Source organism: Desmodus rotundus, chromosome 4 (genome assembly GCF_022682495.2).
Source record: "Desmodus rotundus isolate HL8 chromosome 4, HLdesRot8A.1, whole genome shotgun sequence".
Classification (NCBI taxonomy): domain Eukaryota; kingdom Metazoa; phylum Chordata; class Mammalia; order Chiroptera; family Phyllostomidae; genus Desmodus; species Desmodus rotundus.
Window position 1 is genome coordinate 94,867,178 of NC_071390.1, and position 21,164 is coordinate 94,888,341.

The 21,164-nt window shown below is 37.4% G+C and overlaps 1 protein-coding gene across 2 annotated transcripts in view; it reads right to left on the minus strand.

The window, feature by feature from the left end:
- The window catches only part of PPP3CA (protein phosphatase 3 catalytic subunit alpha), a 305,211-nt gene that overhangs the window by 62,109 nt on the left and 221,938 nt on the right, over positions 1-21,164 (minus strand). For both annotated transcript variants that reach the window (XM_024574958.4, XM_045183657.3), the window contains exons 3-6: positions 17,255-17,379; positions 8,704-8,815; positions 7,302-7,447; positions 4,832-4,971 (exon numbers count right to left, since the gene is read on the minus strand). In XM_024574958.4, coding sequence (XP_024430726.3) covers positions 4,832-4,971; positions 7,302-7,447; positions 8,704-8,815; positions 17,255-17,379 — 523 coding nt within the window. The remainder of the gene's footprint in view (positions 1-4,831; positions 4,972-7,301; positions 7,448-8,703; positions 8,816-17,254; positions 17,380-21,164) is intronic.

The window sequence follows — 21,164 nt, forward strand, 5'->3', positions numbered from 1 at the left end:
CCAGGTACTGTTAGGCCTCTCTTTTCCTAGGACTTGCTGTGTTCTTTTCTTTGCCCCATGGTTCTCCAACTAATTTCCTTTTACCCACTAGGGCTCCAACTCTTTCTGTCAGAACTTCACCAGTGCTTATGTCCATACTTGCATTTGCATCTGGCTGCCAGCTGCCTCGAGAGCGGGCAGTAATGTGCACTTAAGGCAGGCTTTTTATTGAAGAGTGACATCGGTACAGAACACTGCACAAATCAGAAGATTACCCATTGGTGGCCTTTCCCAAAGTGAACACTTTTGCAACTCGCACTCAGATCAAGACACAGAAGGCTTCCGGGACCTCAGCAACTCTGCGTATCTCCTCTGAGTCACCGTCACCTCCTCACTAAGGGAGACCACTGTCGTGGCTTTTAACATTATAGATTAGCTTCTCTAAGCTTGAACTCTTATTTCAGTTCCATGGGATCATCCAGTATGCACTCTGTAGTATCTGGCTTTGTCCACTCATCATCATACATGTGACACTCATCCATGCTATGTGCAGTTTTGTTCAACTCATTCTCACTTGCTGCATTTAATTATTTAAATATACTACAATTAGTTGTTCCTTTTACTAAATGAGCATCTGGGTTGTTTCCATTTTTTTGGCTATCACAAATACTGCTGACATGAACAATCTGGTGTTTTGGTACACATATGTACACATTTCCAGTGGACACTGAAGTAGGAATAGAATAGGTTAGTTATATGAATGTCCAACTTCAGTGTATACTGAGGCTGCTAACTGTACTTTTGGACAGAGGTAAAGTGAGACCATTCAGGTAGTGATCTTTCTAGAATTCCTAGTGTTATCTCCCCTCAAATTTTCATGAACATCAGTTTCTCTGACTGTAAGAGCCTAACCTTCCCCAGTGTCTCTGGCTGGATATGTTCTACTCATCCTTTAAAATTTTAGTTTAACAACATTTCCACCACGAGCAGTCCCTTAAACTCCGATCCTTCCCTTTGGGTTAGGGCCCCCAGCTCTGTGTGTGTGTGCGCGCTGACCTCCACATTTATCACAACGCTAACCCACCTTGCATTTTACTTACCATTTTCTGCTTATCAAACTCTGGCACTAGACTGTTATTCCCTTGGAAGGCAGGGACTCTCCGTATTTACAACATCTCATAGAAGGCATATATATATAGCGTGTGCTCAGGTAATGTTAAAAAACTGAATGAGTGAAGGAATTCTTTTCCCATGGATGGAAGGGAAAGAACTGAGAGGGGTGGTATTGTACAATCAGGTGTGATTTCAACAGACCAAAAAAGGAAGGTTTTGAATTAGGAGTGGGAGGGACGGAAGGCAGGATGGCCCCGATTTATTAAAAAGGTTCAATAACATGTGATAACTGGTAGCGATTTCAATGCAAGAAGAAAAAGATATTTGCTAGTCTACATAGCTAGAAGAAAGAACTGTTAACAGAAACAAACAAACAGGACTCTAGCGCAGAATAAGCAAGTGGGGAAGTAAATAATAAGCTTTTTCAGGCAAGATGAGTTTAGGTTAAGGTGACAATGGGACATCTTAGGTAAAAACATTCCAGCAGACAACTAGAAAGAATTCAAGCTCAGGAAAGACCGACGAAGGGGCTAGATGCAGATCCTGCAATTAAACCATGGAGGTTCTAGTTTACAGTGAACCTAAGGGAACAGTTGAGGTTCCTGGGACCATGTGAAGAAAACAATGTCAAAAGCAGGAGGAAGACAAAGGAAGAGGCAGCAGAAGAGGCAAGGATCTGCCTGGTAAGTCAGAGCAGAGCCAGGACTTGTGAAAAAGGAAGAACCAGAGGTCTTCAGGGTAGGAGGGGTTAATAAGAGTGTTTCAGGCTGCTGACTTGTGATTAACGGACCAGTAGTTACTTGAGTGAGCTGTAATTTGCAACTCCAGAAACACTTTTAAAATGACTGTTAAGATGTTCTTCAAATCTCAGAACGTCAGATGTCTAATTTAACTCGCTCCTTTTGAAGCAAGCTTACATGATTCATCCAAGACAGACACACGGACTGATGACCCAAGCCCCTCCCCCAGCCGACAGTTTTGTTTAGACTCCATGAAAATGAAAACTCTACCTCCAGTTCGTCAGGATGCTCATTACTCTGTACAATCTAACCGTTGGCATGCTTCGAGTATCTAAATTACTTGCCTCAAAACTTTAGACATTTGACTACGTAAACTCTGGTCTAAGGTTATAAAGATAATAGTAGCACTTGGGCAAAAATCATGTTTTTATGGATTCTTTCCTCTGTCACATTGCCTATTTTCTATAACTCATGAACAGCATTAACAAATTCTACCAATGCATTTTCCTGCAAACTTCATTTTATTTGAATCATAGTCCAGGCAACGTGTTAGACCATGATTAGGGTGGCACGGCAAATTAAATACACAAATGTAACATAAACATGTAAAATATAACTGGGAGTTGTGGATCAAAATCAGGGCCAATAACTCAACAGGTAATTGTCACCAGGTTTCCTTCCTGGTTTTTTGGTTCCCCTGTGCTCCTCTAAGTCAGCTTTATAAACCAAGACTACAAAAGATGCCTTGATACCTTCACGATGGCGCCAAAATGAAAAGGATCGACCAGCTCTGGAATAAAAGACTCATTTTCCTCCTCCTTAGATAAAACGTAATTCAGACTGCTTTGCCATTTATCAGTCTATAGGCCCTGAATTTAGATATTCAACATTTGTCTTGGCTAAAGATCTATTAACAACCTCTAATGAGAGGAGTTAAATAATCATTTTGGGGGGAACAACAGTGAGAAAACATGCATAGTCCTCTGTCTAGCTGATGGCCTTTCTCTCTGATGTAAACACATCTGTGTCTGCAGTCAGAAAACAAAAGTACTGTAAGTTTATTTAAGTGCAGTAGACGACTGACTTTATGTGGAGTATGATTTCTTTGAAAAGCTGACTCAGAAAGCTAATAGAAGAGGGTAGGCTATGCGTTAAAGAAAGATTAATGCAATATGGCTTAATATCAAAATCAAGAGGCTTAGATTTTGTTTGATAGTGCACTACCTAAGCACAACCCAGTGGTATCAAATAGGTAATTTAAATACTTATGGTACACTTAGGGGTTCAACACAAGATTTGAGAAATTGAACACTTGGCTTCGATACATTTCAATATTACTTAACTTTTCACTATAATATTTGAACATCTTTAATAAAAGATTACTTCCAAATTAATTAATTACTGAAAAGAAACCTTAGGCTTCTCAGAAATACTATATACCACACTTCATTTCAGTCAAAACAAACTCATTAGACTTCATGTCCAAATTTCCAAAACAAAGAAACTTCATCTTCTTTGTTTTGGACACTTTCTGATACATAAGGCTAGAACTAACCTCTTTATTAATATTTCTATCCAAAACTATTCTTTCATTGATGCTTTACAGTGTACACGACTTTCTGTTCACAAACTTCAATTTCCCAATCACATCAACAGATAAAAAGAAAATTACTTCTCCCGCTAAGGAAAACTTAGTGTCTGAAACAAAATGTTCTACCATTGAGTGAAGTCCGATCCATGTTGGGCAGAAGGGTGGTATCTGCTCACTCTACAGGCAGAAGGTGTGTGGCTCAAAACACAGGGCAGAATTCTTCCGGCCTTGCCATTCACTTATTAGCTGGCAGAGCTGGGATTGGGCATCAACTTCAGTGAACACCAATTTTGATTTTTAAGGGTTTTTTTTTTAAAGACTATGTATTCTACTGTTTAAAGTTCTCCATGACGTCTTTGCCCCTTCCGCATAAATTGTAGGTCTGATGAAAGGGAAGCTAGCGAAACCGAGGGTACGAATGCAGGAGACTGAAACTGACGTGAGATGCCCGGAAGTCACGAGGATAAACAGCACCCCACAGTGTTGTTGGTTTATGCTCTGAAACGTTATGGAGTGGGCAGACCCCCATACACTGGCAAATGTAAAGACATAACAATTATATAAAATTTTTTCAATGTGGCTTGTCAATGTGCTAACACTAATTTACTTATTGTACCTATATATTAAGTTGCTGCTAATTTTAATTTATCCAGGAACTTTAATACTGTTAAGAAAATTTAAGAATAACTTGAATATAATTAATTAGCAATTAAAAATTATTTTTCTTCTTTAAGTTCTAAGAACTGGTAAAATATTTTAAAGTTATTACATAATTAAATAAAAAATTAAGGCTGATGTTGAAATTTTTTTCTATAGTTCTTGAAACAAAACCAGTTTTCTACTAAATCCTACTTACTATCTTCTTTAGCTACTTTGCCTTCTTGATACCACATGGGGTTTTGGGGGGGGGTTTGTATTCTCACCTGAGGACATTTTTTTCATTACTTTTACAGAGAGAAGAAGCAGGAGAGAAAAAGAGAGAAACACTGATGAGAGAGAGAAACGTTGATTGGTTGCCTTCTCCTACGTGCCCTGACTGGGGATCGAACAGGCAACTTGGGTATGCACCCTGACCACAAATTGAACCTGTGATTCTTTGGTCTATGGCATGATGCTCCAACTAACTGAGTCACACCAGCCAGGGCCTGAATACTTCTTTTATGCCTTTTCTATTCACAGATGTTATATCTATATGTTTACATAGATATTTTTCTTATCTATTTATTTATATTTTCACTTTGCAAGTGCTATGAACTCATTTGAACCAGGCTTTTGACATGAACTGTTCATTTATACTTGTTTTCTAGGGAAGTTACACAAACATCATAAGTAAATCCAACACATGGACTGATAAATTACAAGATTTATGAACCAAGTGTGCTCCGGAAGGCGGGCACTCCGTCCTCACCTGTAGAAGTACGAACATCCCCTGACTGTGTTGTGAGTGAAGTGTTCCTGAGTCTTCTCATTGCCAAAGTCTTCCAGGGGGTCTGACCACAGGATGTCGCACATAGGTCCATAAGCAGGTGGCTCTTTGAATCGGTCTAACTAAGAAAAATAGGAGACAGAGAGAAAAATACTAATCTTTGGAAACTTGGAATTCTGAAAATAGAAGAAACCAGAATTTTGGCATATCCAACTTCCTCTCCCCAAGCACAGAGCAGAGCAGCATGAACTCTGAACTGCCCTCTCTGCCTCTTTTCCGGTCAGCTGCCCTTTCTCCATGGTTCTTCCCCATTCTTCGACTCTTCATCTTCTCAGTTTGCCTGCCTTCTTTCTCCTGGTGAGCTCATTTATCATCTGCCTTCATCTCACCCTTGACCTCCCTCCTGCCTCTCTAATTCCTAACTCTTTACTCCTTTTTTTCCCTTTCTCCTATTCTCCCTTTTATTTCTTTTTCTCCCCTAACTTATGTTATTTATCCAAGTATTTTAGTCATTGTCGGTTCACGTGACTATCTGTGTTTCATTTCTTGGGGAGGAGCTTTTAACTTTATTTTATCTTTAGAGACATTTCTTTTACTGCTTCCGTTAAACTGTGATTTAGAATTGTGGATGACAACAACCTATGGTATTTATGTTTAACAATATGATTTTGAGAACAGACAGCTTTCACCTTAAGAGTGGCACATTTCGGATAGTCACTCATTAGGGGCTACCTCGGTGTTTAATTAAAGTACAAGCCTACTCTAGTTTATCTTACTGGTTACAAAATAAGAATAATGATAAGCAGAGTAAACTAAACCCAAATTTAGCTAGTAATTCTTCAGCTCACAGTTCTAAGCTTCATAGTTTTACCTGAAGTCCTCATATAAAATCCATTTTCCAGCTATAAATGTTTAGCAAAGTTGTATTTCAATTTTCAATGGTGCATTTAGAAGGTATAAGCAATACCACTGCAGATGGCATTTCACTAACAATTTAATTACACTGCGGCTGTCCTTTATTTTATCCCAATTTAAATTGCTATTAAAGGATCTTTAGTAAAGTTAGCAGATATTATAGTCACTTGAAAAGAAATGTATAAAGCAGCTATGAAAACACAAAATTGATATTCTACATAGTTAATACTTTAACATTAAAAAAAACCCCATAGGAATAGGTGGACAGGTGAATATATAAGGCTAACAGCCAACCAAATTGTCCTTTTCCCTATAAAATGTGATATAAATTATGGTTTTATTACATTCCATCTTTAAAACTAACATCGAACAGAATAAAGCAATATTTCACATTTTAAACACCCGATGAAAAACTTCAAGATGAGACACTCTATATTTTAACCATTATGTTTTCCATAAAATATGCATTGCAAACTTGTTTAAGAGATTTGAATAATTTATGCCTTTGGAACAATTCATCCTAGAAAAATAATACTTGTCCATAAAAATACAGAATTTCCTTCTGAGAAACAAGAACTTATTGTTAGTGGTAGAAGAGCAGTGGAGGGGAGGCATTCTGATTAATGTGACTCCCAAGCTGAAGGCTGGGTAAGGCAACCAGAACATAGAATTGCTTTTGAAAAGTTAAAAAATGCTTTCTAAAATTAATACTGTCTACAGTGAAAACAAACAACTAAAAAAATCATTAAATAAAGAAAGTGTGGTGGAAAATCTTATTGACACATGGCAAAATGCAACCCTTAAAATCACTTCATGGCTAAGTCTAGAGTTTAATGACATATGGAAATTGAACATAATATCTGAAACACGCCAGTCCTGGGACAGTAGGCGATATACTAAAGTGTATTTAATTTATGAGAAGAAGTTTAGTTATTTATTTCAGGAGTCCACCAAATCATAGCAGAATAAACCTGTTGCATTCATGCAGAAAGTGAGCCAGTCTGTACTGGGACTCCACGGCCACACCGCAGTGCCTGTCCCCAGGGCACATTGGACACAGCGCGAACACCAACGCTTGGCGCACTACCGATGCCAGAAGCAGAGCTACATCTGATGAAAAGGACACAAACCCACGAGGCAGACAACAAAGGTTCATTTAATGTCCTTTTGTTTGATTTTAAAAATAAAAATCATGTATTTTCTTTCTAGTATAAAAGTAAATAGAGTATTATTTTTATACTTGAAGACTTGGACCTTCATGAAAAAATATTAAGGTAAAATTTGAACATTTTACTTCCCTAAAACAGTTTTTCTTTTAAACCAATGAATTTTTAGAAGAATTTTGAACATAAAGAAAGAAAAGATTGTAAATGTATCTTTCTTCCTAGAAAAAAGTTACTACAGAAAAGAGATTCATGACCACTTAAATCATTTTAGTTCAAAAGGACAAGTGAGTGAAAAAGGGAGGGAAATCAATGTCTTCTCTTTCTGACTGAAGCGCACGGAATGATTACACTTGGAAAACAACAGAACTTACTTTTCTGATGTCATCTAAAGTGTTGATCTCTGGGGACAGCCCGCCGTGCACACACAGGAACTGCTGGTTCATCAGGGCGGCCAGGGGCAGGCAGTCAAAGGCGTCCATACAGGCATCGTAGACACGTTCTGAATACTTTATTTTACCTTTGAAAACAGGATTTGAAAAACATTTACTCCCAGGATTTCATAGCTAGAATCATTTCATGCAACAGTTTTTAAAAAAAATGTTTTCATGCCAGAATCATGTTAGCATGTAACTATACACTGCAAGGTTCCAAAATATATTAAATAAGACCTTTTAAAGAGTTATATGTTAACACTTCAACTTACTGCCTTTTAAAAATTTTGTTGTTTATGCATATCTTCCGGTTTTTAGTAACATTTTATAAAGCAGAAGAGAGAACTTTGGTATATTTCCTTGTTATTTATGTGCAGACGTGTCTCACAAATATATACACAAACAAGTAGGAGACCAACAGAAAGATGGACACAAAACTGGCTGATCTTCCTAAATGACCTTCCAGAGACCAGAGAGCAAGAAATTCTGAGGCTGTGTTTCTGTGTCGCTGTGCACCGTGCTTCTCTTACTGATTTACATCGAAAGTTTTAGAAGATGTCACTATGCCCCACTGAGTACAGGATTAAATGATACGGGCAATGTTAAGTTTCACTGGACGATGGGAAAAATTGAGAGGAGGACTTCATAAAGTGTGTATGAAGTACTCATCACTCCTAGTATTTATATCTAAAGAAAGAAGTCATCTTTAATTCTGTAAAATCCACTAGAAGCTAGTAAATGTGCTGCATCCAAAAATAGGGGCACAAGGTTGAATCTGCCCTCCATTTGCTTTTCTTGAGTGAGTTGAGATTAAAGGGGACGGTCATTATCCCAAATAATAGCATTCTTGCTATTTCTTTTTAATATGTTTATTGATTTTAGAGAGAAGAAGGGGGGGAGAGAGAGAGGTAGACAGACATTGATGTGAGACAGAAACACCCATATGAGCCCCTCCTGGGATCAAACCTGCAACCTAGGTATGTGCCCTGACTGTGAATTGAACCCTCAACTTTTTGGTGTACAGGACAATGTTCCAGCCAACTGAGCCACACATAGGTGCATTCTAACTATTTTTAAAAGATAATTTAATCACTGTTTCTTAGGATAATTACATCAAATATTAACTGAAAGTTTTAGATAACTTTTATAGAAAATTTAGAATTTAAAAAGAAATTCTAAATTCTCTTAACTATCCATGCTTAGACACAATGATGCAAATAGTGTGTTTTTTAAAGACTTTTCACTTTGAAGCAATTGATCATATTGTAATGTGCTCTTGACATGCACTACAATGCTTACTTAGCACTTATCTTGTTAAAGGAAGAGGACGAAATATACTTACATTCTTGTTTAAATGTGAAATACTCTGTTAGATGTCTGCATTCATGATTTCCTCGGAGTAAAAACAGTGTTTTGGGGTAAAGAATTTTCAAGGCCCACAAATACAGCACACACTGAGAAAAAAAATAAGAATATAAAAATAAATATTATATCATTATACTTAAGCATCCCATTGCTAACATATCAGGAAGGCATCAATCAAATGTGCTACTGAGACCAAAAGTCCCCAAAGGCTAGATTTTTTAAGGAAAAACACTGAAAATCAAGCAAAAAAATTTATTTTGGTAAAAAGCCAAGGTTTATGTATACATAAAATACATACAGGCACTGGGGAGCTATATATCACAAGAAAACCATAGACTACGCACAGTCTATTGGAAAACGCCTGAAGGAAAATACACTAGAAAATGAAAATACACTGATGTAAAAATATGAAAAGAAATGCGATTAGCCATCAATAAATAAAATCAAGACATCTCTCTATAAAGCTAATTATTATTTTTTTGAAATCAGGAACGAATGGACAAATTGGAAAGGGAAAGCAAGACAAAATTCGGAAACAAATACAGACAAGCTCAGGCTGACTCGGATAGTGTCCTCTTCACTTCCATTACCTTGTTTTTAGGTCAGTGCTGTTGGTATACAGAGCCGTAAGTTGTTTGTTTGTTTGTTTTACATGTAAATGTAACTAACCTGAAGGCCACGGACTCTCACTACAAATGCTGCTAATAGCCAGGGGAAATATTTCATATACGTACCTTAAAATGCTCAAATTTAGTTACTTGGGTATTTCAGTTTGTGTCAAAGTGACAGCCAACTACGAATTAGCCAGTCCAGAGTACAGCTACGCTGACACTGTCTACCTGAAATGTGCATTAAAATAACTGGATACTCAAATATTAACATCAATTTCACTATCCTTGGCTGACATTCATTAAGAACCCCAGGGAACAGAAAACCACTCTTTGAAAACAAGTATGCTTTTTTAAATCCTCATTAAGTTTATGTTCTAAAAGTGAAGCTAAGAAGATAAGAGAACCACAAAAATATTAAGACAAGTCTGCTTGTGGTTACTATAATCTGAAACAAAAAAACCATATAATATTTGTATTTTAATAAAGAGCTTTCCAAATATAATAAATTTGCTGAATAATGTCCAGAGGATAAAACTACTAGCAAATCATTTGCTGTGCTACCTGTGAGGAATAATCATGTCTGACAATTTATTGAGTGGAAATAATTAAGTTTGAATATAGAGCCTAAGTTTTGAAGAAAATACTAACAGAAAAAGTATGTATTATTGTGCTTTTGAAAAGATATAATATCTTTAAGCAAGATATTGTCTCCAACTATGTCCTTGTGATTAAGGTAAACAAAAATAAGGGGTTGACATAAAATTATGTGTGTGTGTGTGTGTGTGTATAGGTTTAATTTCCCAATTACCTTTTTCTGATTACAGTTAGTAGTTAAAGTTCATGTGAGAAGTTGACCAAGTGGCTTATTCCAGTGATACTTGAAGCATCACGATCTGCTGATACGTGTGGTGGTTCCCTGTTATCTCAGTGGGTAGTCATGTGGCTCAATAAGTCTCTGGTTACCATGTATCAGGTGTTATAGGTACATTCAATGTGTTTTCAAAAAAGACTTTGTATTACTCATACTTATCTCACATTTCGGAGAAGATATTTGTAAATCATTATGAATATTAATGAGAACTATTTCCAATTTAAAGTTTATAAGGTTGTACTTTACATACTTATACATATGAATATATATAAATATATATATATACACATTTCCAAATTGGTTTTAACTTTTGATGTCTAATTCCAAGTAGAAATGATCATGTTGTAAAGTCTTTAAAAATTATATTGAGTATTTACTTGTTGAAATTGCTATTTCTATGTTGAGGGAAAGAATGCATGTTTTGGCTATACTGTAGTTACCTTTTAGGAAGCTTCTCCTTTTTTTATTATTGTTCAATTACACTTGTCCCCCATTTTCCCCCATGGCTCTCTCCTGCCCTACCCACCCCTCCCACATTCAATCTTCCCCCTGTTGTCTTTGCCCGTGGGTCCTTTATACATGCTCCTTGACTTTATCTTTTGTTCTTACTAAAGCATAACTTATATGCAGTGAAGTGTATGTATTTTCAATGTATAATTAAATGTTTATATATGTATACTCCCCATGCAAGTATTGTGCAGATCCACTTACATTTTAACATACAGAAGAAGCCTCTCTTGTACTCCCCCGATTAATTCTTTTAGAAATGTAGCCACAATACTGAACTATTTAGATTAGTTTTGCCAGTAACAATTTATTTTAAAGCAAAGCTATCATCTCTCCAACCAAAATCTAAAATGTAATTTTTTCATCCCATTCAAATACTACTAGAGGAATCACATTCTAGGGCCCATATTTCCTTCTTCACCATCTGTTACAGATCCTGTTTTGATATTCACACGTGGCTTTACCACCTCTAGTCTTAATTACTGGGCCTCTTCCATAACTGAAACCTCAAAGAGTGATACAGAAATAGTCTGATATTCTATCATACTTATTTACTTTTTAAGAGATTCAATACACAGTGAATGCCCCTTGTTATTTAATGGATGTGAAACACTGAGTACATAGAAGTTTAGGAAATATTAGCTTTTCCTGTAAATCTATAAATGAGAAGGAAGACAGAAACACAGAAAGCAGAAAGGGAGAGAGGGAGGAAGAGGGGGGAGGAAGGAAGACAAGATAGAGGGAAGGAGGGAGGGAGGTAAAGAAGAGGAAAGGAAGGAAAGAAAAAAGAAAGAAGCAGAGAAAAGAAGAGAAAGAAAGAAGCTGAAGGAAGGAAGGGAGGGAGGAGGGAGGAAGGGAGGAAAAGAGAAAGAAAGAAAAGAAAGGAAGGAAGGAAGGGAAAGAGAAAGAAAGAAGAGGAAGGATGGCAGGCAGAGAGAGAGAGAGAGGAAGAAAGAAAGAGAGAGAAAGAAGAAAGAAAAAGAAAGAAAGAAAGAAAGAAAGAGAAGAGAAGGAGGAAGGAAGGAAGGAAGGAAGGAAGGAAGGAAGGAAGGAAGGAAGGAAGGAAGGAAGGAAGGAAAGAAAGAAAGAAAGAAAGAAAGAAAGAAAGAAAGAAAGAAAGAAAGAAAGAAAAGAAAAGAGAAGGAAAGAAAGAAAGAGAAGAGAAGAGAAGGAAAGAAAGAGAAAAAGAAATTTTCAAAATCTTGGCTCAAAATAAGACTCCTGTTTTCACATTTTATTTCCTTCTCCCCTGTGGCAAGAATAAAATATCTTCCCAAACACTGAATAAAACCACAAATGTAGCCAATATGGAAGAAGCGGCATGGTAAATGAAAGGGCAGGGTGGACTGGAGAGTGGAGACCTGCCAGCCTTCACCCTCAACATCTGGTGGGAGAGGGCTGCCAAGTACAACATGTCTTGCTAGCAACTGTTTTGCCATCTAAAGTTCTAACGTTCTAGAGAGCCAAAGATCTTAAACAAAACTATAACCTGATATTATTTTTAAAAAGGAAAGTCTCTTGTAAAAAATTTTTCACAATCAGTAAGTAATGAAATACAAATCAGCTAAATAATTGGGTATTTTCATCTATGTGGTATCAGATGACAGTAATATTTTCACTGAATTAAATGATGAAGGTAGGAACAGAGGCAAGTTACAATGGCCTTTCTGAATGTGAGATGTAAATTAGCTGCATTAATCACTTTCACCTGGACCTTGATTGTCTTCTAGTCTTACTGTAAATAATTAAACAAATATTTACAATTTAGAATTAGTTTGAGTTACTCAATAGAGAGATTGAGCAACCCCTACCTTTCCATTAATTTTCATCATAAAGGGAGTCTTCTTCTATTTAATGTATCTGCCTTCCTCTATGAAGCAACACTGAGGATATAACTTTACTAGTTTAATTGGCAATTCATGCCTTTTAATGATCAGTATTCTTGGAAACTTGCATGGGGCACTAAAGAAGCATGTCAAAAAGGAAGCAAGCGAGTAAAATACATATCTATGGCTTCACATACACATCAATCAGCTCTCTGAAATAACTATCTGGGCTGTGACACATTCCAGTAAAAAATGCCACCTCTCAATCATCAGACTACTAGGTGAAGGATGTGTATCAGCTGGGAAAAGATCTAAACTCCTGCAATGTCAAATGCAGCTCCTCCAAGACACCATTCACTGGGTCTGACAAGCGTGCGGAGAAGCAGCTGTGGAGCAGCAGTGCGCTAAGCAGAGGATCAGCTGCAGGGAGACAGCCAGACACTTTCTTCCTTGTGTCTGTGGCATCACTCTGCCACCTAACATTGCTTGCTGTATTATTTGCTTGTTATTCTCAGGCAGAAGCATGGAACACTGCTTGATTTGCTGTCTTCATTCTAGTCTATGAATTCACAGCTAATAAACACAACTCTTTGTGCTTAAATGTTTGAGGCTTGAGGGCTGAGATCTGGATGTAAGTACAGTGTGTGTGTGGAGGCGGGGGCAGCTTGCTGTTGGGCTCAAGGCAATGCCAGGCACAACGGCTAGAAAGGGAGCCTGAGGAAGTGAATAGAAGGAAACAGCTGTGCGTGCCTGTTTGCAGTTCTGTTTTTCCCTGCTTTCCCAGAGAAACACACTCAGACACAGACCTATATACACACATATTCTTGATCAAAGACATTAGGTAGCATAATGCAATCATCAGAAAAAGGACGGTATTTGGTGCGAGACAAATTATTACCCAAAACAAAATTACCTCTTTCATCACTACTCAAAAGCTTGCTTGTTTTATTTGGGCTTTGTGGGGAATGGTTTCTGATCTTGGCAAGAAAAGATGGGGGGGAGAGGCACTGAGCGAGTACGTAAAGTGAGTGCTCTGTACTGCCCGGAGCACATTACCTAGTGCCTGTAAATACTACCGGGGGAGCCTGTATGAAATCCGAACCCTCTCTTCAAAGCTGATTTGGTAAAAATTAAACTTAAGTGCTCTTCTTTGCCCAGAGGAGAGCCAAAGGAAAATACCTGCAGTGGTGCCCTGAATTATTCAGGTGAATGAAGAACCTTTTCAAACAGGTACTAACCTGTTCGGATAGTACATGCTGAAAAACTGAGCTCTTGTTTTAGGATTTTTCTTAAACCAACAGCGCTGTACTCAAAGAGAATATTTTATATTGAATGCTGTGACCTTCAGAATGTATCGGTGGGAAGAGGGCTGTGTATGTGTTTGCACATGCGTGAGTGAATGTGAAGGTGTATTTCCTTTTCTGCATTCCTGATGTGCCCATTTTTTTGTGGTTTTTCAGTGAAGACACGGCCGGGGTGTGGGGTGTAGTAGAAAGGGCACAGACTTTGAATCCCAGCACTGCCGTTTACTATGTACGTGACTCTCCCTGGCCTAGGTTTCCGCACGCATGCAAAGGAAACATTTACATGTTCCTTGCAGAGCTCTAAGGGAAGAATGAAATCATTTGTACCTCGCAAATAATAGCATTTACAGCATGCAAACAATGTCAGCTTGCTTAATCCACAATCAAAAGCCCCAAAGTATTCTCAGTAAGTATATTTTAAATAAATGTCTGTTCTGTTTTAAAAATGACAGTATCACTGAGAAATCCCAAAGTCCCTCAAAGGTCAAAATGAATCATTTTTTACACATCACATTTTTGTCATTTCTGTTCGCATGTGGCAAGTCCCTGGGGCTGTACTATAAGACGATAGGAGTTTAATTAAAGAGATCATTTTGATGATGAGGATTCTGATATGTGCACCTCAGAACTTTTAAATGTCCCATGATGCCTACAATTGATGTCACCAATATTTGGTTTTATTCTTTGATCCTTTGCTTGAATTTAAAAGGTACATATTACACAAAATAATCACAATCTTCATGGTTTAAATATGTAGATAATTGTATGCTAAAAAATATCCGCTGAGAAACAAGTTAGTGATTACTGCTTCTGAACTTCTTTAAAGAAACAGAGTTCTAAATGAGCTCTAATTAGAGGGAGTTTAGGAAATTTCAAGTGATTTGAGGCCAGAGATTCAGAGGGCTGAACTCTTCAAGTGAAAAAATAAAAGGTGAGTAAAGACCAGTGAGATTAAGAATGTTATCCACAACCGAACTGGATGAGATAATGAGGTCCATCTGAGCCATAAGTTACTCAAGCGCCGTTGGATTTCGTACTTTATCTTTACTACTAAAATTAACAAGCAATAGTGTTGTCTTTGATTAGGTAAAAGATAACAAATTAAGTTGTTAAAAGTCATAAATATTATGATATTAAAAAAATTTCCACCATCACATTCCACCCTTTGGCTCATAAAAATAACTGCTCCCAACAGGACAGTCTTGGGTGTCCTTGCTTAGGAAGTGAGCTTCAAGGACAGAAGAACACCTACTTCACTCCTCCTCAGGATCTTTCAAAGGAGCATATCGATGTTAAATAAATAAGATGAATTTTAGAGTTACTAAAATAATTTTAAAAATATGCACACAACCCTACTTTAAGGGAAGCAGCAGAAACTGTTATCTCCCATTGCTGTTTCCTGCCTCTCCACTCTTTCTCAAGTCCGGCTGCACAGGGAAACCGCCTTTGGTCATTATCAATGAATCTGGCCCACGTGGAAGTAATGTGTCACTTCTGGGAAACATCCTTTAATGAGAGGGTATGTCCTTCTCTTTCCCCTTTTCCTTCTACTTGAAAGTCATGTGGGGACATGGTGGCTGGAGCTGGGGTAGCAGTCTTGGGTCAGGAGGCGGCCTCTGGAACGAGGCCATGTACATCAGAGCAAGGAGGCAGAAAGGGTCTGGGCCCTGGCACCATGCTTGTCACACCAGCCAGTCTGCAGGTGTTTACTGGAGGGAGAAATAAACTTTTGCCTTGCTCAAACCATCATTACGTAGGTTTTTTTTCTTTTTTCTTACTCTTGGCAAATACTAGCCCTAATGCGACACAAAAGTCTTAAAAATTTATACTCAATCACACTTCCCTGCCAACTTGGTCAAGTTAGCCTATGAGATTTATGAGGTTTACGAAGTTCTTCCTCTACGCTTCTCACTTTGATTTCCCTCCTAGCTAAATCTCACTTGTCCTTTGACTTAGTCTGCTCCCCCATGGGTAAACTCTCAACAGTCTCCCACTTTTCTACATTCCAATGGCAATTATTTTCTGTATCTCTTTTATTACAAATTTTTAATAATCAGGTTAAATAATAATTAAATCCTAGATGACCACCTGTTCTAGGCTTTTGATTCTACAGAGCTTTTTATAGTTATAGTTTCCCATATAGATTTAGTTTTCTAGAGAGTAAGGATATATATTTCTTCAAATTCTCTACAGCCCCCATCATACTGCACATACATTGTATGTGCTTGATAATATGTGTTTACCAAATGGATGACATTCCAAAAACGTTCTTTCTCCTTTTGGATTTATATACGAACACCACCCCTCATCCCCTCATCGTCACGAATAAATACGCGATCCTTCAATGAAGAAACGATTAATCTACTGGGGGAAACATATGTATGTAGTCAATGACATGAGGTAAACTGAGTAACCAAAAAATATAATATGATATTTTTAAAAACAAAAGCTGCCTACGAATGATAGGATTTTAATATTGAAATATTCCTTTAGTAAATAAATTATGATGAAAATTGAAAAACCTAGAGCCTCTCTTTTATGACTATTATAAATACCTGACATTGGTGTGAGACACCAATAAATTTGAATTCTATCTTTAAATAAGAAAAATTGTTTTTCTTTTTAATGCTTTTTTCCCCCGAGAGCACTTATATCAGCTACTACAGCATAAATTGTTTCTTTAAGACTTATTTCTAGTTCAACCATTTCTTTCAATAAATTTTAATGAACCTTTTCTATGTTTGACACCATGTTAAGCACCAGGAAGAACAAACATCTGAATAAAACAAGATGCTTGCCTTTATTTTGAATGTAATTTCTACCCACCTGAAGAAGCAGATGGGAGGCTGAGGAGGAACCTCTACTCAAAGGTTACCTGCTTTGTTTCAATTAATGAGTTTATCAAATTACCTCAGTTAGATGACAGGTACCCAAAGCCAAAAAACACAGCACTTATAAATGTATTCGCACATATTTACACACGCAAATGCAGACACAGAGAAACACTTGCACTTGACTATCAATTCACAAAAATTGCTTATGTTCTCATCATTATAGGCATAACCATGTAAGCACATTCCTGCATATTTAAGCAACTTTGATTGGTTTCCTCAACAGGGAACAGAATTCTGTAGTGTGAATATGATGTGATTTTTGCAAAGTTGCAAATATATAAAAGGCACAAAAGCAAAAATCTTACTTTTAGCCATTTCCTTGGCATCTCTACATATTAAAAAAGCCTATGTGAATCTACTGAAAATAGGATATGTAATATCCCATGAATTAAGTGTATTCAAGTTCATTGTTACAACTAGGGATTTCCTTAAGGCAATGCTATTTACCACTTCTATTTTACTAAGATACTGTTGATCCATTAGTGAGCAGCTAAAAAGAGGTGATGTGGACTTACTTCGATACTGAAGTACCCTCTGTCAACATAGTCCCCTAAGAAGAGGTAGCGAGTGTTGGCAGGAGATCCCCCCACTTCAAAGAGCTTCATCAAGTCAAAGAATTGTCCATGGATGTCCCCACAAACTGAAAGAAACACAGAAATTAATTTTATGGTCCCATTATTTTAAGACTTGCATTAGATAACAAAATTATAAGATTTTAGAGCCATAAGAAATTCAGAGGTCATCTTAGCCAAAACATTATCTTGCAAAGCAGGAAGATAAGACAGAGATTCCAAAGTTTTTTAGTGGCAGACCTGGCTCTAGCACCCAGGTCTACTAATTCACAGATCAACTGGAAAAATAAAGATAATAACAATAATGGCTTTTATTATTATGCATTTAACCACTGTGCATCAGACACTGTGCTAACAAATTTATACACATTTGCTAACTTAATACTAATAATGTTGCACAAAAGACATTTCCTTTTGTAGATAAGAGATGAGGCAAAGAACGGTTCAGAAATTTGACACAATCTATATGCAAATAAAGCCTGAATGCAGAACTACATGTTATTGCCTCCTGAAGAAAAAAAGAACTGTTGATATGTATCACAAAAACTGTAGCTCATTGAATCTAAAATGTCATCAATTATAAAATACATCATTATACAAGGGTGGGCAAAAGTAGGTCTACAGTTGTCTGTATGGAAAATAATACATACGATAATACATAATAACATAAGAATAAACTGTGTTTCCCATACAGCTGTAAACCTACTTTTGCCATCGCTGTACTACATACCACTGAGAAAGAAAAGAATTCAATTAAATTTAAATTATAGCCCTGGTTGGAGTGGCTCAGTGAATTCAGTGCTGGCCTGTAGACTAAAGGGTCGCTGGTTCAATTCCCAGTAGGGCACATGCCTGGGTTGCAGGCCAGGTCCCCAGAAGGGGGTGCACGAGAGGCAACTACACATTGATGTTTCTGTCCCTCTCTTCCTTTCCCTCTCTCTAAAACTAAATATATAAAATTTTAAAAAATTATAAAGAAGCATTTTTATAAGATGAACTTTAATATTAGATCTTAAAAATGAAAAAAATAAATCATGAAGTGGAAAAAAATCCTGTAAAATATAATAGAAAAAATCACTAGGAATTTTTATTTATTAATATGCTCACCTTCTCTTTTAAACCAAAATTCTTGAAAGAGCTGTAGTCTCTTTTCAAAAACCACTTATTTAGTACTTATTATTTAATTTAACTACTTTGAAAGCCCTAAAAAAATATTATCTCCACTATACAGAGAAGAAAACAGTGTGGCTAAGAGAGGCTAGACAAGGCCACTATTAAACATGGATGATCCAGGGTTTAAATTCAGATTTGTCTAATTCAAAGCTTTTGCTGTCAAACACCATATTATAATATTTTTGATATTTTTTGTTTTATATATGTATAGATATTTAATATTTTTAAAGTTTTGTGATTAAATGATGCCTATGATGTGACTGTTTCTTGAACACTAAGAGGTTCACAAAATGAATACACCAGTGACTAGTACGTTACCTTAAGGGGCTACTGAGGATTAAATGTGTTAATATTGTAACTGGCTTAGAAGAGTTCCTGGAGCCTATGGGTTGGCCAAAAAGTCCATTTTTTTTTTCATAAGATGGCTCTAGTAGTGCTTAGTTGTCTTTAACTTCATTCAAAACAATTTTGTTAGATTGCATTATGACAGATGTTATTATCAGCGTGCATTTTACAAAATTATCAAAATTGGTGAATTTTTGTGTAGCCATTTTAATATTGAAGATGGAAGAAATAGGCAACATTTTTGTCATATTATGCTTTATTATTTCATGAAAGGTAAAAATGCAACTGAAATACAAAAAAAGACTTGTGCAGTGTATGGAGAAGGTGCTGTGACTGATGAAACTTGTCAAAAGTGGCTTGCAAAGTTCTGTGCTGGAGATTTCTCACTAGACGATGCTCCACAGTAGGGTAGACCAGTTGAAGTTAATAGCGATCAAATTGAGAACAAGCAACGTTCTACCACACGGGAGATAGCTGACATACTTAAAATGTCCAAATCAATAAAGTTACTGGTGAAAATGAAAAATGGATCTTTTATTTTACAGAAAAAAACCACATGGACTTTTTGGCCAACCCAATAATACAAACTTGATAAATGGCTACCTCTGTGTGACGCCATGGCCCCACCCTCCATGCTCCGGTATCCCCAGAGAAGTACACTGCACCGAGTGCCACCTAATGAGGCAAGCCATCTGTTTGGTCGTTCACAGCATCCAATTCCCCATGAGACTAGGCCTTTCATGTTCAACGCCACTTGGTTTTAACAGCACTCCTAGAACATCCAGGCTTTGACAAGTTATTTTATACCTTCGAGGCAAGGCAAACTCATCCTTCACAGACATACTCCCCTGCTTCCCGCACTCCCCTAGCTTCCCATTATTTGCATTTCCTTTCCAATGGAATACTGCTGGTGGGTGGGGTACCAGCTGGGGGTCAGCACTGATAGAACTATGATGTTCAAAAAGCACCCCAAACATAGAACCACATATAGGTAATACAAGTGGTCCCCACTGTTGTTACATGATGTTGCCTGGACTCTGACTCCTGCTACCCTGTGAAGGAGTGATGACCTGTCCTCAACAGCCCTGCTCAGCTCCCATACATACATGCCTTTGGCTTGCATGGAGTCAATCCATCCCATGTTTGGTCTTCCGATTTTCCTGCGCCCTTCTATTAACATTTTTGGTAAGATTACTGTCTTTCCAGAGAATCTTGCCTTTTTATGATGACCTGAAGGAGGACAGCTTCAGTTTTGCCACTTCTACCTGCAGTGCTGTTTCAGGCTTAATGGTTCTAGGACTGGTTTGTTTTTCTTTCTGGTTGTCCAGGGTATCCTTACGTTCCCCTCCAACATCATACTTCAAATGAACCCATTTTTCCTACCAGCCTTCTTCACTGTCCAAGTTTTGCATCCTTGCATAGTATTGAATGAATGGGAATGCAATAGTGTGGGTGATCTTAGCCTTGGTCTCCAATGACACATCTTTGCTCTCGGCGCTGTTTCCTAATTATCTCATTGTTGTGCTTCCAAGTCGCAGCCTTCTCTTGATTTATTGGCTGCAGTCTGCATTTGAATTAATGACTGAGCCAAGTTAAGCAAAATCTTTAACAACTTCAGTGTCCTCATTCTCTATGTTAAAGTTGTGTGTATCTTTTGCAGTCATAAGTTTTGTCTTCTAGATGTTCACATGTCGTCCTGGTTTGAGACTTTATTCTTCCACTTTGATCAGAAGTCACTTCAAATCAGTGCTGCTTCCTGCCCATAAGATGGTATTCTCTGCATATCTTAAGTTATTGCTATTCTTCCACCAATTTTCACTCCTCCTTCCCTTGAGTCTAGCCCAGTTTTTCACAAAATATGTTCTGCAAACAGATGAAACAAACAGGGGGATAAAATGCAGCCTTGTTTGACACCGCTGCCTGTAGGAAACCATTCTGTCCCTCCACACTCTGTCTGATCGTGGCTTCCTGTCCACAGCACAGGACAGACCCCTAACCATCAATGCAAAACCACAATAGAGACCATCCCTGAAGCCTACCAGCACTCCTAGTTTCTAGGAAACAGCCCTCCATCTGACCACACATTCTAAAAAATATTATGTCCTTAATAGATTATTAACAGAGCTGTACATATTTCCATCAGCAATGTATGAAGTTAAGGCATTTAATGAAATTGACACATCAAAGATAATGAAACAAAATGGTATTCCTCCCTCCCTGGAACATTGTGATCCCTATCCATTAGCAGCCTAACATGCCACAGCATGACGGCTATTTTCCCCATGAGAAGCAGTCCTCCATTTGTTTTTGCACCAGACAAGTGAGAAGTAGGCAC